The 15,886-nt window shown below is 49.1% G+C and overlaps 1 protein-coding gene across 6 annotated transcripts in view; it reads right to left on the minus strand.

Annotated features, from left to right (window-relative positions):
- arhgef11 (Rho guanine nucleotide exchange factor (GEF) 11) overlaps positions 1-11,037 on the minus strand; it is a 58,084-nt gene extending 47,047 nt beyond the window's left edge. For all 6 annotated transcript variants that reach the window (XM_069188528.1, XM_069188527.1, XM_069188526.1 and 3 more), the window contains exon 1: positions 8,480-11,037. In XM_069188528.1, the coding sequence (XP_069044629.1) occupies positions 8,480-8,514 (35 nt within the window). In that variant the 5' untranslated portion in view covers positions 8,515-11,037. The remainder of the gene's footprint in view (positions 1-8,479) is intronic.
- Between the last annotated feature and the right edge of the window lie 4,849 nt (positions 11,038-15,886).

Raw genomic sequence — 15,886 nt, forward strand, 5'->3', positions numbered from 1 at the left:
AGCTACGCAGCTGCATCTCTGTGTGAACAGCTGTCACATGCATCACTGGAAGGCAGGGAAAAAAAAAATCACGCCGCACAGTCCTGCTCTCTGACGCAATTCCAGTAAGTAAGCAAAACTGTTTGTCCAGACTTGGAAGAGCAAACAGAGGGTGGGTGGGTAAAACTCTAAACAACGCCAGCCCGAACAGTAAACTTCCTTTTCGGGCTGCCCCGACACACACTTGGAGCTCCGTCATGGGCAGCCACACACAAGCCCCGGTGCCTGACTGGAAGTCATTAACGAGTCACTGGTGAGCAGGTAGCTCCCACTCACAAGAGTTACTGGTCCAAGTTAGGGCGGACGATCTGGATCCCCTGCCTTCTACTGTCATGTAGGTCCTCTTGGCAAATTTTACAGCTGCAGAGATAAGCTGCTTATAATAATAATAATAATAATAATAATAATAATAATAATAATAATAATAATCCTTACACGTATATAGTGCTTTTCTACATTATACAAGCCCGTACAAGCCCGTCTACATTGTATGGGTGACAGGGCCTTTTCCTGTTATGCCCCCAAGCTCTGGAACTCTTTGCCCAAGGATATCAGAGAGTCACCTTCTCTAAACTCCTTCAAATCCAGACTCAAAACCCTCTTCTTCAGAAAAGCCTTTACTTAACTGGTTCCATTCTTCACCCCTCTGCTCTTCTTAATACCATCTTCCACGGTCTCCTCTATTGTTATTGTTGTAATTATAATTGTGTCCTGTCTTGTGAAATTTTCTTATTTATTGTTGTAGTCTTCTTATTTATTGTTATTGTCATCCTGTAAAGCGCTTTGAGAAGCCACCTTTAAAGGCGCTATATAAAATAAAGTTTATTATTATTATTATTTTTATTATTATTTTCTGGACACTCCACTCAAAGCTCTTTACAGGTAATGGGGATCCCCTCCACCACTGCCAATGGGCCTTTATCAACACCAATTTAATACTACTGGAGCTCTCATGGTACAGTGAAACCCACACAGGGATGACCTGGTAAAGTACACTTGATTTGTGCGTCACTCATGGATGATACCCAAGACAGGAACAGGGTAAATGGACTAAATAAATATACAAATAAATTTTCCTTACACTTATATAGCGCTTTTCTAGACACTCCACTAAAAGCACTTTACAGGTAATGGCGATCCCCTCCACCACCACCAGTGTGCAGCCCCACCTGGATGATGCTCCAGTACTCTCCCCACACACCAGCTCTCAGTGGGGAGGAGAGCAGAGTGATGAAGCCAGTTCAGAGAGGGGGATTATTTGGAGGCCATGATTGGTAAAGGCCAGGGGGAAATTTGACTAGGACACCGGGGTAACACGCACTCCTACTTCCAAGAAGCGAAAAAGAGATTTTTAATAACCATGGAGAGTCAGGACCTCAGGTGAGCGCCCCCTACTGGCCCCACTAACACCTCTTCCAGCAGCAACCTGAGCTTTCCCAGGAGTCTCCCATCCAGGTACTGGCCAGGCTCCCACCTGCTGAGCTCCAGTGGGGCTGCCAGCTGGGAGTTACCGGATGATGTAGCTGTTGGGTGCTCTTGAAAACTGGACCATAGGCGAACTGTAGCGCAGCATGCTAAGACAGAGCAAATAAGCATTTGACACATTAGAAATAACTGAACGAAGGGCAGGCTAGAGCTGAGCAATGTATACATCATCCATCCTTCCATTTTCTAACCACTTTTTCCAATTGAGAGGCATGGGGGAGCTGCAGCCTATATCCCAGCAAGCTATGTCCCAGCTATATAACATCCTTTGACATAGTTAGGATATTACCCCCGGTGGCCTGAATAAATTCCACTTTGGCCCATCTAAAAATGCCAGTCAAGTAATATAGCTCCTTCTTTCAACTGGTGAAACACGTTGTCTTTTCTCAATCTTAACTGCAATGTGGTGGGGCTACAGTGCCTGATGTAACAGCACCCCTCCAATTTCTGCAAGACGGTCTGGGATCTTTTGAGTAAATATTATAGCAGACACACCTAAAGAAGGCTCCACAGCCGAAACATGGTGTTTCTTTTCTTCTCTTTTCAGCATGGACTAAACCTTTACTTGCTCCCAAATATTACAGCTGCGATTCATTCTGAATGAACCCCTTATTTGTTTTCTGGTGTTTTACACCAATACAGCCTGAGCCCATGAGCCCAGCCTCCCTGCACAGAGCAGCATTCCAACGGCACGGTTTCTCAGAGGTCGTTCAGCCCATGTACTGTACTTCGTCCGACTGCCAACGGTTTCTAGAAATCAGACAGGAACAGCCAGCTGTTTCCTGGAGGACCCCGGGGAACAAGCTTCAAGCGCACAGTGGGCGGTTCATTGCAGAAACCGCGTTCCCCAATGCTTAAAAAACCCCGACCGTCAGCCCCCTCTCATCCCCCCCTCCCCTCCAAAAAGTGGACGACAGTCGGGTTTCCCCGCGTTGGGTCGGGAGACCGGAAGGGCGACCCCCCCCCAAAAAACCAGGCCGAAGCTTCTCCCTCCCTCCTCGCGTGGAACAGCGCGCGAAAGACACTGCGATGTCATGTTGAAATTCGGAGGGTCCCGACTTGAGAGGGATGTCGTGCTGATGGAAAACGCAGAGACCCCCTCTCCGGAAAGGGGGGCCAACATGATCTGCCTGACGCCGACGGGGAACGAGACTGCATCGCTGCCTCCCCCATCTAGAAAAGCTCCTATCAACTCAAACTCGCCACATCAGCCCGAGACTTATAAAAAGGATTCACACAAGAGGTTTAATATTAGATTGAGGAACAGAGCCTTTGGGAGAACGGGAAACTGATCCCGGAAGTGGAGCAAGTTCATGCTCTTACTGCGAGGTCCTGATTAACCCTTTTTAGACCACAGCTCGCAGTCTGAATTTCCCTGTGGGTCTAGTGCGGTGATATTAACCTCAGGTAGTTCTCGCTCCTCCTCTCTCCCAGCCTTTGTTCTCCCGCTACATGACCTTTGCTTACTGCCTTGTCTTGCTCACACCTGAAAAAGGCTCCACGGCCGAAATGTTGCGATTTCTTTCTCCCTTTTTTTCAGCATGGAATAAACCTATTACTTGTTCCTTTTTAACCTCTGGTAGGCCACTTTCTAGCAAGTTTTCCAGACAACTTCCAACCCTCAGTGAGCGGAGATAGGGCAGTGGTGGTAAATCAGATCTTTAAGAGTCTGGGCTGGCATGAAAACCAGACGTCACAGCGCCCCCTCCAGGATGAGGAGTGAATTGCGGCGATCTCACGTCTTGTGGCTTTTGTTGAAACCTGGGCTGTCAAACAATTAAGCCAATTGCTATTTAACCCGTTTTCTTAAACGGATGGAAATGTAGGACGTTTCTCAACGTCTTGTGACAGCTGACTGCTCAAACATTCCCTTCCCTGTGCAATGGCCCACAACGCCACCCATGTCCTGACTGCTGTATCTAAATTTAAGATCAGTCCCTGGATGGGACAGCGGGCCATCTCAGGGCCCACACAGACACACACACAGAAACACACTCTCACACCAGGTCCAGTTTTCCCAGGAGCCAATTCATCTCTCAGTATGTCTTTAGACTGTGGGAGGAATCCCATCCTGGTTTAGTTCAATAGACCAGCTGTGTAACAGAGAGCCGGAAGAACACAAAGCAGAAGAGATCGGACACCTGGTCTGTGGCCTCATCTTCAGGAGGGGGTAGAGCAGCCGATTATCATGATAAATCACAGCATGTGCCGCAGACTGAAAGGGTCTTTTGAAAGGGAACCCACTGACTTACTGGAACAGGGCAAGCCTGTGAACCCAGGGGTCCTACCCAGGATTGGATATCCCTGCTTAAACAAGGCACTCAATTAAGGCTTTACAGATCCGAAAAATGAAGGGTGGTGGGAACGAGCTGTCCAGCCATGTTGCTGAAGCTCATATCCTGGCATATTTCAAGAAACAGGTGGGGGAGATCCTACTACTACTTTACACAAAGGGTGGTGGGAGTCTGGAACGAGCTGTTCAGCTATGCTTTTGAAGCTCATACCCTGGACTGTTTCATGAAATGGGGGGGTAACATTCTCCAATCAAGACAGAAGGCACGACTTTACACAAAAGGTGGTGGGAGTGTGGAACAAGCAGCTCCTGAAGCCGATACCCAGGCTTCTTCTAAGAAACATCTGGATTAGACCCCTGGATCAATCAACTACTAACTACCAAACCATCTAGATGGGATGAATGGCCTCCTCTATGTTCTTAATTCCTAATGCCCTGGCATATTATAATATTATTATTATTATTATTATTATTATTATTATTAATAATAATAAATTGCTACACTTATTCAGAGCTTTTCTGGACAGTCCAGAATCTGGACTGTGGAGGGGAGGGGATCCCCTCTACCACCACCAGTGTGCAGCCCCACCTGGATGATGCGATGGCAGCCATAGTGCGCCAGAACTATGGATTTTTAGGATTTTTAATGACCACAGAGAGTCAGGACCTCAGTTTTACATCTCATCTGAAGGAAGGCACCTTTTTACAGTATAGTGTTCCCATCACTATACTGGGGCATTAGGACCCACCCAGACTGCAGGGTGAGCGCCCCCTACTGGCCCCACTAACACTTCCAGCAGCAACCTTAGTTTTTCCCAGGAGTCTCCCATCCAGGTACTGACCAGGCTCCCACCTGCTGAGCTCCAGGGGGGCTGCCAGCTGGGAGCTGCAGGGTGATAGGGCTGCTGGCATAAAGTTGTTTTCCCCCCCCCCCAAAAAAAACACACAACTTCCCAGTCTGGCTTTTGCCGAAAAGATGAGAAGAAATAAATCCGAGGGCGGAGCACAGCAGTCCCCTCCACCCCTCCCTGCCTCCGCTCCCCCCACCCATCCGCCTGCACCCCAAAGTCTCCCGTCCAACTGCAAGAGGAGGACGCGTCCCAGAACGGGAGGGGCCCCCCCCTCCTTCCGCATCCGAGAACACCCCTCTGGACCTCTGCCGTCGACCGGGAAAAGTCAACTCCTGCCCGCGGCAGACGGGGTTAAAGTCTCCGCATTCCCACGGACTCCTGAGGTCAGGGATGTCTTTCCCGCCCCTAAACCACGCGGCTCTGGAAAGGGGGCGGATGGGGCTTGGGAAAGGAGGAGTGTGGACGTCACGGACGCTCTGCCAGGAAAACCCCGTCACCACCCCCCCCACACACACACACCACCCACACACGCGTGTGCGCGCACTTCATATACCGCCAACTGGCTTGGGTTTCCTCCGCGGGACAGAGGGAGCACCAGCAGGCCTTCCCATGCCTTCCCAATGGAATGCCGCTCATCCACACTACCGCAGCCTTTGACTGGGAGCTGCAACGCTATTCCTCCATTTCGGGGCTAGAAAGAATCGGCTCTGATGAGCGCATTTCAAACCAGGATGAAAGCACACGGTAACTTGTAAAACCTCCATTTTCCATCACAAAACAGAGGACATTTCCAGGCGTGCATATATTTCTGCGGTTCAGAACGAGGCAACAAGACTTCGGCTGACGTGTTGCGGCCCCATTGCGCCGTAAACGAGTGGGATTGCGAATCCATCTCTCTTAATCCAAGAGAAATAGTGCTCTCGCCTTCGAGAGGGTTTTACCGACAAATACTACTCGGGAGACTGTGCGTGCAGAGCACGTTGGGACATTTCTGCGCTGACATGTCTGCTGCACAACCTGGACTTAGTCGTGCTACATCACAGTACAGCAGTCATCACAGAGACTAGCGAGCAGGAAGGGCTGCTCCACGTCACGATCCGCAAGTGATCAGACCAGCAGTTTGAGAGACCATAGAGTATTTTCACACAGTGGACGATTTTGTGCCGCGGTCGGGATTCGTCACACTTTTGCGATGGCGGCGGCAACGGATTTATTTTGTCACTGACATCTAATAACCAGTCTGAGAAACTGGGACGACAGACCCCCATCCGGCTGGCTGCTGATTAAATAATTAAGGATCTCCACGCAGCCACACGGACGCAGTGGCGAGCACTGCTGCCTCGCAGGGCTGCGCGGTCCCGGGTTCGATTCCTGGGGTGCCGTCGGTGCGACCTTCAGCCAGCGGGTTCAGTCCGATTCGACGTTCCAGGTCAGGACCTGGAATACTTTTCTGCAATCACGAGCTTGCACCTCACTTTTAAACCCAGGGTGATTATCAAGCCATGGTTTTTATTAATTACTAGCGGGGTGGTGCAGGCGGTATGAGTGCTACCTCACAGCGCTGGGTGCCCAGGTTCAATTCCCGGGGTGCTGTCTGTGTGGAGCTTGCATGTTCTCCTTGGGTTTGGCTAGGTTGCCTCTCGGTGCTCCAGTTTCCTCTCACCGACCCAAAGACATGCTGGCAGGTCAGCTGGCTTCTGGGAAAACTGGCCCTGGTGCGAGTATGTTTGTGTGTGTGTGTGCCCTGCGATGGACTGGCGTCCCATCCAGGGCGTACCCTGCCATGGACTGGCGTCCCATCCAGGGCGTACCCTGCCATGGACTGGCGTCCCATCCAGGGCGTACCCTGCCATGGACTGGCGTCCCATCCAGGGCGTACCCTGCCTCGCTGCTCCTGTTGCTTGCCAGGATAGGCCCCAGCTCCCCCTCGAGCCCGTACTGGATAAAACGTTTGAGAAAAGGTTGGATGTGGCAACATTCCCAAAGTAAGGGAACCGGGAGCGCAGCTGTAATAGTGCAAGAATGAGAAGCAGGACGAGGACGGAGACCCTCTCATCCCCTGTGGTGACTAGTTTTCTGGCTCAGGACTATTGATTCACATCTATCACCGCTCACGGTCTGCAGAACCGATAGACAGGGGGGTTCCAGTCCTGGTCCTGGAGCGCCAGTGCGCGTATCTCAATCCAACTCAACTGAACCAGCTGGTTACTGGGATTAATACTGGACCAATTTGCCAGCTCTTATAGAGACCTAGAAAACATGTCGACACAGCTCCCCCTCCAGGACCAGGACTGGGGACCCCTGCTATAGACACAGCTCCCCCTCCAGGAGCAGGACTGGGGACCCCTGCTGTAGACACAGCACCCCTTCCAGGACCGGATTTGGGAACCCCTGCTATAGACACAGCACCCCTTCCAGGACCAGGACTGGGGACCCCTGCTATAGACACAGCACCCCCTCCAGGACCAGGACTGGGGAGCCCTGCTATAGACACAGCACCCCCTCCAGGACCGGGACTGGGGACCCCAACTGAGACAGAGTACCCCTCCAGGAGAAGGACTGGGGATCCCCGCTGTAGACACAGCACCCCTTCCAGAGAACTGAGGACCCCTGCTGTAGACACAAAACCCCCTCCAGAAGGACTGGGGACCCCTGCTGTAGACACAACACCCCCTCCAGAAGGACTGGGGATCCCTATTGTTAGACACAGTACCCGCTGCAGGACGAGAACTCCACCAAGTAGAAATCGCTGCCCCCCTGCCTCAGGTCTCCTACTTCCCTAGAGAACCTGTCCTGATGCTTTCCAGGAACCCCGACCAGTTCAGGGAAGCAGCACCGCAAACATAAGTTTTGTTTTTTTTTCTTCTTCTTCTATTTTTAGACACCTGCTCACACCTGTTCCTCCACAGCCAGGTAGGTACGCGCCCCCGAATGCCAATAACCCGGACTGCGGAATACGCCGAGAGCTTCCTCCTCAACCTAGGCCACACTCGCCCCTCTTGGCCCTCCCCGTGCAACAGCCTGGACAGGGTCCGGGGTCCGAAAAGGAGACGTTCAGCGCCCAGCTGTGACGAGGCGCCATGACATCGCGGAGTTTCACTACAGCGCAAACCTGCCCGCCCTTCACCTCTCCTTAACTGTAACACGATATATATGGAGAAAGTAAATAACAACAACAAAAAAATAACTTACAGGCGGATATTCGGATATCTACATTACAGGGGTAGTGGTAACCCTGAGGAATGGGGAAGCCCGTATTAAAAGAAAGGCTTATTTAACGAACTCTGTGTCAAAAACAAAAATAACAGCTCTCATAGCATACTCGTCTGGAACAGGGATTCTTCGACCCCGGATCCTGTTTTCCAGGTCTCTTTAAGGCAACAGGACCAGCAGAGCTGGGATAATTCGGTAAACTGGTGCAATAATAATAATAATAATAATAATAATAATAATAATAATTGCTTACATTTATATAGCGCATTTCTGGACACTCCACTCAAAGCGCTTTACAGGTAATGGGGACTCCCCTCCACCACCACCAATGTGCAGCAATGAAGTCACATAATTGAAAAGAGCCCCAACTAGACTGAGACCCTGAAGGCACACCAGCCGGGGACCCCTGACTGAGAGACTGAACGCGAGGATTTAAAGCCGGCGGGCCGGTCTGGAAAAAGCCCAGACATAGCTGGAGTCCACAGCTGGAGGGGTCGGCAGCATAACATTTGGAAAATGTTCTCCCCCCCCCCCAATTCCAACCCCAAACCCCGAAACCCGAAGAGCGGGGTCACCCTCAACGCGGGTTAACCCTTACCTGTCCAGAGCAGAGGAGGGAGGCCGGACGCTCATGACTCCGGTCCCCTGTAGCCCGTCTCTCCCTGCCGGAGACCGGATTCCCAGAAGAACCAGACAACACAGAAATATCCCTTCGGAGGCGCGTCAGGATTCTAGGATTTTAGGCATTTTTTTTTTGGTTATCGTTCCGCCTTTCTGCCTGTCCGGTTATTGCCGCTCCGTCCTCAGGTTAAATGCCAAGGTCTGTGGTCTGCAGAGGGGCAGCACCCCGGGTCAGTCACGGTGCCTACGGGCAGATGTGGCAAAACAGCTCCCAGCTGGTTGCCCAGTGTATCGGAGATTCAGAGTCGAAGCGCCGGGTAAACGAAAAAAAAAAATGCTTTCTAATTTGCTTCCAATGTTTCCAATGAACCGGGAGTGTGCGCCAGGATGTTCAAACTTATTAGACCCAGTGTAAAAAAAAAAAAGGAATTACCACAATCTATTTTTCACTTCAAAAAAAAAAAAAACAACGCGCCTTCACCTAAAATTTTTAAAACTGGAGCTAAAATGTGTTTTACCACAGAAAAAAAAAATTAAACTAGCACATACTTGGCGTCACAAAACAAAAATCACTTGAGCCTTAGATGCTGTCCGTTTGGAAATGGTATGTCGCTTGAGACAACTACAGCATCAATAAACTTTTTTTTTCCTCCCTAAATGTCTGTATTTCACCTGTAAGGCGTAGTTAACTCAAACTTCAGCTGTGTTTTCCTTCACTCGTTAACATTTCCAAGACCCCAGACGTGGGTCCCCTCTCATCGTCCTGAACTCGAGCATTTCCTATAAGTCTCTAAACCTATTTAACGAGTTTATCCGCCGACTTTCTCCCCCGCGACTGCGGCGCTCCAAGAATTAAAAGACCTGTCAGGCTTATTTACAAAACCAGATTAAGAGAGATGGCTCTGGGGATTCAGACTTCAGCTCGGTCTGAGTCACTGCCCGGCCTCTTTTCGCTAGAAACGTAAACGACTGCAATGGTGTTTCTGATCTTTTTAGGACAAACACAAACCAAAAGAGGGAGGAAATAGGGTGAAAGCCCCAAGTTCCCAGCGTCGCCTGGCCTCACCGGGACGCGGTAACCTCTTGGGGGTGTGTGTGTGTGTAGGATTTTCTTATTAAGGGCTAAATTTAGACGACTGTTCCTCCCCACCACCTCCACAACCCTGAGCTGCTGGGAGTCCGTTCAGGGATCGCTCCGCTGCCGGCAGCCTCGGGCAAAGACGATTAAAACTGTCCCGGCAGAAAGCATGCGGCTTCACTTCACTTCCCGCTAGACAAATCCTAAACGACAACAACAACAACAAAAACAGCAGCCAGTCGGATATCCCCCCCGCAAAAAAAAAAAAACACGACTTGATGACCAGCAGTTCCCTTCAGGTCTTCCAGTACACAATAAAAGCGATTAAAAATGATCTCCCAGTGTTGTTGTTTTTTTTTCTTCCCCTGATCTTTTTGCTTCCAGTTTCGCCCGGGGGTGACGGGGTCCGAGGTTGATTGAGAGTTAATAGATGCTGCGGCGAGTCTCCAGTTTTGTTTTGGTTTTGTTATTTGGAGGATTAAGGGGAGGGGAGAGATATATGCGGCAGGTGTTGATGATGATGATGATGATGTTCCACAGAGATGTTTTCCTCCTCTCGTCCCCACAATCCACAGCAGAAACCCCCTCACCCTTAGTGTCCAATCCCCCCCCGGATTACGTGCGGTTCCCAGTCGCGGTGGGAGCCCTGGGCGATGCGGGTCCTTGCATTTCTCCAGGAAGACGAATAAGGAAACCGCGCATGTTTCGCCGAACACCCCGTTTGCAAAATCCCGCAGGGAATCTGATCCTCTCTCTCTCTCTCCCTTACGACGTATTGCTGCTATTGTTGTTTTCGCTCATGCCTGCCTTTGCTTATTGTTTTTTTTTTTTTTGTCTTTGTATGCGTTGTCGTGTGTCCTCTTTTTTTCCCCCCGAAACCAAACTCCGCCGCATCCCCAATTCCAGTTTCCTGCGCCGGAGGCCGATCCCCGCTCTCGCTTTCCCAGGACTCGCCGGCTCTGCCTTCCTCCCTGCCGGCTGGCGGATCCACGCCGACGCCGGGGACTGCGGCGCCGCCCCCTCCTCCTCCTCCCCCTCCCGTCCCTCCCGCTTCCCAAACCGCTGGGGAGGAAATCAAAGGAGGATGGCGGCCAGGGGACAGAGAAAAGCTGCCGATCTCCCCCGGTTGCGCCCGCAGGGTGTAAATCCAAAGCGATTCTCAAATGCTCATCCTTGCAGGACGCGTCTAGTCCTGGTATTATTTCCCTGGCTCCATCCCGGGCAGGAATGATGGTGGTGGAAGGGAGAGGAGACGCGAGTGTCTGTTGCTTGGTAAATTCCGCTGTTTAATTTTTATTTTGCTTCCTTCCCCCACAGCCCGGCTTGCAAATGTCGGCTTTTCCCAAAGAATTTTAAAACCCTCAGCCACTCCGACCACAGACACAATCCGCCGCCACCGCACTGCTCCTGCCCCCTTTGCGACACACACACTGGCCCAAACCGAGGACCTCTCAGGCGGCTCGTCTCCCCCACCTGCTGTTCGGCTCCGGTACTGCAACTGGAGAAAACGTACAGAACCTATAGGATCCAGCTGGAGCACTTTGCCCTGAGACAGTTCTGCATCTTCTGGTCAAAGCGCTTGAACTACTGGAGGGGACACTAGTCCATCACAGGACGGTTGACACAGACACAAGCATGCACACACTCCCACCAGGGCCAGTTTTCCCTGGAGTCAATGAACTTCAGCAGCCATATCACTCTGCGACTCACAACTGGCAGCCCCACTGGAGCTCAGCAGGTGTGAGCCTGGTCAGTACCTGGATGGGAGACCTCCTGGGAAAAACTAAGGTTGCTGCTGGAAGAGGTGTTAGTGGGGCCAGTAATGGGCGCTCACCCTGCGGTCCATGTGGGTCCTAATGCCCCAGTATCTTGACGGGGACACTATACTGTAAACGGGCGCCGTCCTTCAGATGAGACATAAAACCGAGGTCCTGACTCTCTGTGGTCATTAAAAATCCCAGGGTGTTTCTCGAAAAGAGTAGGGTTGTAACTCCGGTGTCCTGGCCAAATTTCCCATTGACCCTTACCAATCATGGCCTCCTAATAATCCCCATCTCTGAACTGGCTTCATCACTCTGCTCTCCTCCCCACTGAGAGCTGGTGTGTGATGAGAGTACTGGAGCATCATCCAGGTGGGGCTGCACACTGGTGGTGGTGGAGGGGAGTCCCCATTACCTGTAAAGCGCTTTGAGTGGAGTGTCCAGAAAAGCGCAATATAAGTGTGAGCAATTATTATTATTATTATTATTATTATTATTATTATTAACTTACCCGCATGTCTTTGGACTGTGGGAGGAAACCCATATGAACCTGGGGAGAACATGCAGACTCCACACAGTGCGCACCCCCGGGTCTGGAAATGAACCCAGGCTCCCACAAGGCTGCGAGGCAGCTATGCTCGCCACTGCGTCACTGTGCCAACCCAAAAGTGATTATTATTTTCTTATTATTGTTATTGCACAATTTCATAATGCTCCCGTGAAGCTGTCTTTATCCAAAGCTAGTCACATTACGAGCAGTGTTCCAGGTGTACAAGAGCTCTGCACAAGAAGCCGTGTTCTAATTTAAAAAAAAAAACACCACAGCAGCCCTTTTTTACTGGTTTAGATTTTTTTAGAAAACTGCTGCAGAATCCTTCACTCTTCCCTGATACACTTTTAAGGCGGAACATGTTTAATGCGTTTTAAAACGCAATTAAAAGCAGGAAATCATAGCGGAGCACGGAGAGGAGTAGTGTTATACCATTTTATGGGACACAATGAAAAAAAGTGAAAATGGCAAATAAAATGCAATCCGTGTGAAAAGAATGCCAGGGTACGTGCAATTAATAAATGTCCACAATATATTTCAACTGATCTTGATAGCGACTGGACTTCAGGTTCACGGATTAGTAAACTAAAGCTCAAGAATGAAAAGGCGGAACATGTTAACTGAATGACTTCCTCTTGTTTTTTTTTCCCCTCATTTCCTTGTCTATCGAAAGCAGTATTGCAGAATTAAGCTGTAGCGAGTGGCGTCCTGGGTTCGATTCTGAAATAGGGGACCGTCCGTGTGGACTGTGCTGAAACCACACAGTGGAGGAGGCTTGAAGGGCGAATTTAAACTGCGAGTATGTGCTGAAGTCAGAGCTGACCCAGGCAGTGCCACTGGCACCCTCGGAAGCTGTAGAGTCGTGTGTGAACACACTTGGTTCAGTTGTGGCCATGCCTGTGAGCCCTGGAGTGTAATATTGGCAGATTGTTGCTTCTGTCAGAGGTGGTGGTAGACAGTTGCAGTGCTTGAGGGTATTCTGGTTCCAACTAAACGCTTAATTTGCATAACTGAAACAATTGTTTGCATAATTAATTCCACTGAATCCCCTTAAGACATTTTAAAGATAGTGTACTGTAGCTATCCCGTTCCGTAGTAGCATAGCACAGGCTCTATCTTTAAATACTGCCCGGCCACCGTATCTCCATGTGAGTCCGATTTATCGCCCCCCAGTGGACCAGACTGAACATGCACTTTCTAGAGCCTACAAATGACCTTTTCGGCAAAGTGTGAATCTGGAGAGACATTCACGAAGACAAACAATACTTATTGTCAAAATAGCATTAGACGTACACAACAGAATACAGCAAACAATTACCACATTCCAGAAGTTATACAAAATAGTGTCTTCACACTTTCAAAAAAAGCACCGTATGCAGTTTTTAATACTTAAAATTACATAGTACTTCCCTGGACACTCCACACACCAGCTCTCAGTGGGGAGGAGAGCAGAGTGATGAAGCCAGTTCAGAGAGGGGGGTTATTAGGAGGCCATGATTGGTAAGGGCCAGGGGGGAAATTAGGCCAGGACACCAGCATAACACCCCAACTCTTTTTGAGAAACACCCTGGGATTTTTAATGACCACAGAGAGTCAGGACCTCAATTTTATATTTCATCCAAAGGATGGGCCCTTTTTACAGTATAGTGTCCCCCTCACTATACTGGGGCATCAGGACCCACACAGACCGCAGGCTGAGCGCCCCCTACTGGCCCCACTAACACCTCTTCCAGCAGCAACCTTGGCTTTCCCAGGAGTCTCCCATGTTAAAGCTGCTGGCAGTTTTTAAGACATTAAGCTTCCGCCAAACACTTTTAAGAGGAACAAATATTGTAGAAAAGCTTAGTTTTAAATACCTTGGTTGCTAAAAGTACTCTTCCTCAGTGCTCAAGTTAACTTCTCGTTTATATTCACAAGTAAAACTTTACCAAATGTTTTGTGCTTTTAACTGTATAAAATCTGTAGATTTGTTTCATATTTTTTATTTAATACATATTTTCAGATATGTTATAGAAAGGGGCAGACTGGGGTCTGTTCTGCATATATCAGTCATATTAGCTCTGCTGCCTGAGCTTCTTCACACACAGCCCAGCCCACTGGAGCTGAAGGCTCAGGAGGAGGAGGGACAGTTCTCATGAGTACCGGTCAAGTCAAGCAGCAGCTGTACGTCTGTGGAGAGTAGGATTTCAACATTTACTACACAGATCACATCTGCGCGGGAAACACCGACTGCGTTTTATGAAAGGTAACGTCATGTTTTAAGAAATGCCGCCTAGGACATACAGGAGGGTCAAATAACCCAAATTCTAAAAAGCTTCAGGGGCAAATCAAGGTGTTTTCTCAGAATTTGCAAGAATTTCAGAATTTCACTGTGTAACAATAAGAGATCAAAGCACAAAACAACCACAGAGGATGGCTTACTAACAGTTCTAAACTGTGCTGACAAATGGGCTACACTGGCTTTAATACAGTTTACAGCATAATAGGTTTCATGAGTCTTATGATTTCTTTTAAAGACACTGGTCAGGGAAGATTTAGTGACAGGGGAGATGATCGGGGGGCTGAATCATACTGAGGGCTGAAGAAAGGAAAGTGAAATCCTGATCAATGAAAGAGTGGATGTGATTCCCAGTCTCCACTTTGTAAAAGGAGACCCACCACTCCTCATAATCCAGATGCACCCCCAGTTTCTCAACAGGGCCCAGGGGGAAGGAGTGACTTCCAGCATAAGCTTTTCCTTTCTTCAGAGCCAGTGTCCAGTATCCTGCCTGTGGTTTCAGCTTCATGTGTTTGTCTCTACTGGCAGACACTCCTACTGTCCAGGTAATCTTTTCCTCCCACTGTCACCTCCCAGTAGTGACGCCCTGTAGTGAGGCCATCCTTGCCAAGCACATTTGGGTATCTCTTAAACCTCGCCAGATTGTCGGGGAGGTCCTGCCACTGGCTTCCAAATCTCACTTGTTTCCCGTCCGCAGACAGGACGAGGTTGGGATGAGCCATATCGCGATCCAGTGTCACATCCTCTGTGGAGGAGAAAGAGAAGAGAAACTGTCTGTGCAGAACCCTAGTGCAGTGTGTGATCGTCGCGGTTCCGCGCGGGCTCGTGGCCTCCGCCACCCGTTCCGTCCCGCAGCACCTGGGGCGCAAACCCTGGTCTCCAGTATAACGCAACAGGGAACCAGCCGAGTGAGCTAAAGGAGACCTCCCCCAGCCCAGGCGGCTGAGGTCCCTGCTACACGCGGGGAGGCCGATGACATCACCGTATCCGAACTAGCTCCGCTAAGTACATGAGTCTCTCTTAAGAGCCGATGGTCCAGATGGCTATGCAACAGTAAAGTCATGGAACTAGAGATTTGACAAAATCCTAAGTATTTCAATATGGAACATAGAAAAATCTTAATTGAATGTTTTGTATGCGTATTACTTTGTTACATGTCTACAGGTATGTGTATAATACTAAGCACATATTATCTAGTATTTATATCCAGTCTAGGGCTTAAAGGAGCTAAAAACGCAAAGGTTCTGAGGTGAAGATTGCACCCCACATCACTACTGTAATACAGAACACGTCCAGGTCAAAAGAAGGATGAAGAACTTTCTATAAAAATGAAAGTTATAGAAAATGTATAATATACATGATCATGATGTCATAATATAATTTGCCATTTGATCAAACAGGGTGAGGCTTTACCTGATGCTATAAAGAAAAGGCGTCATATCTGAAATCCAAAAGACGGGTGATTCAGAGATAAATGTCAGGGAAAAATGACTTTTTTTTTCTCTTTAAGGCCCATCTTTCAATTAACAAATTACTGTTTCAATTATAATACTGGCCTGGATGAACCTAAGGGTACAACCACATTTTCTTATTCTCATGAACACCTAATAATGGCAGATCCTTAGCCACAGAGCCACCCCTCCGCCCAAATTAATAAATTTAATAGAAATTTATAAATTCAATTAATGTAAAAATCATATTTTAATTGCAAAAAAATA

Source organism: Lepisosteus oculatus, chromosome 4, assembly GCF_040954835.1.
Source record: "Lepisosteus oculatus isolate fLepOcu1 chromosome 4, fLepOcu1.hap2, whole genome shotgun sequence".
Lineage (NCBI taxonomy): Eukaryota > Metazoa > Chordata > Actinopteri > Semionotiformes > Lepisosteidae > Lepisosteus > Lepisosteus oculatus.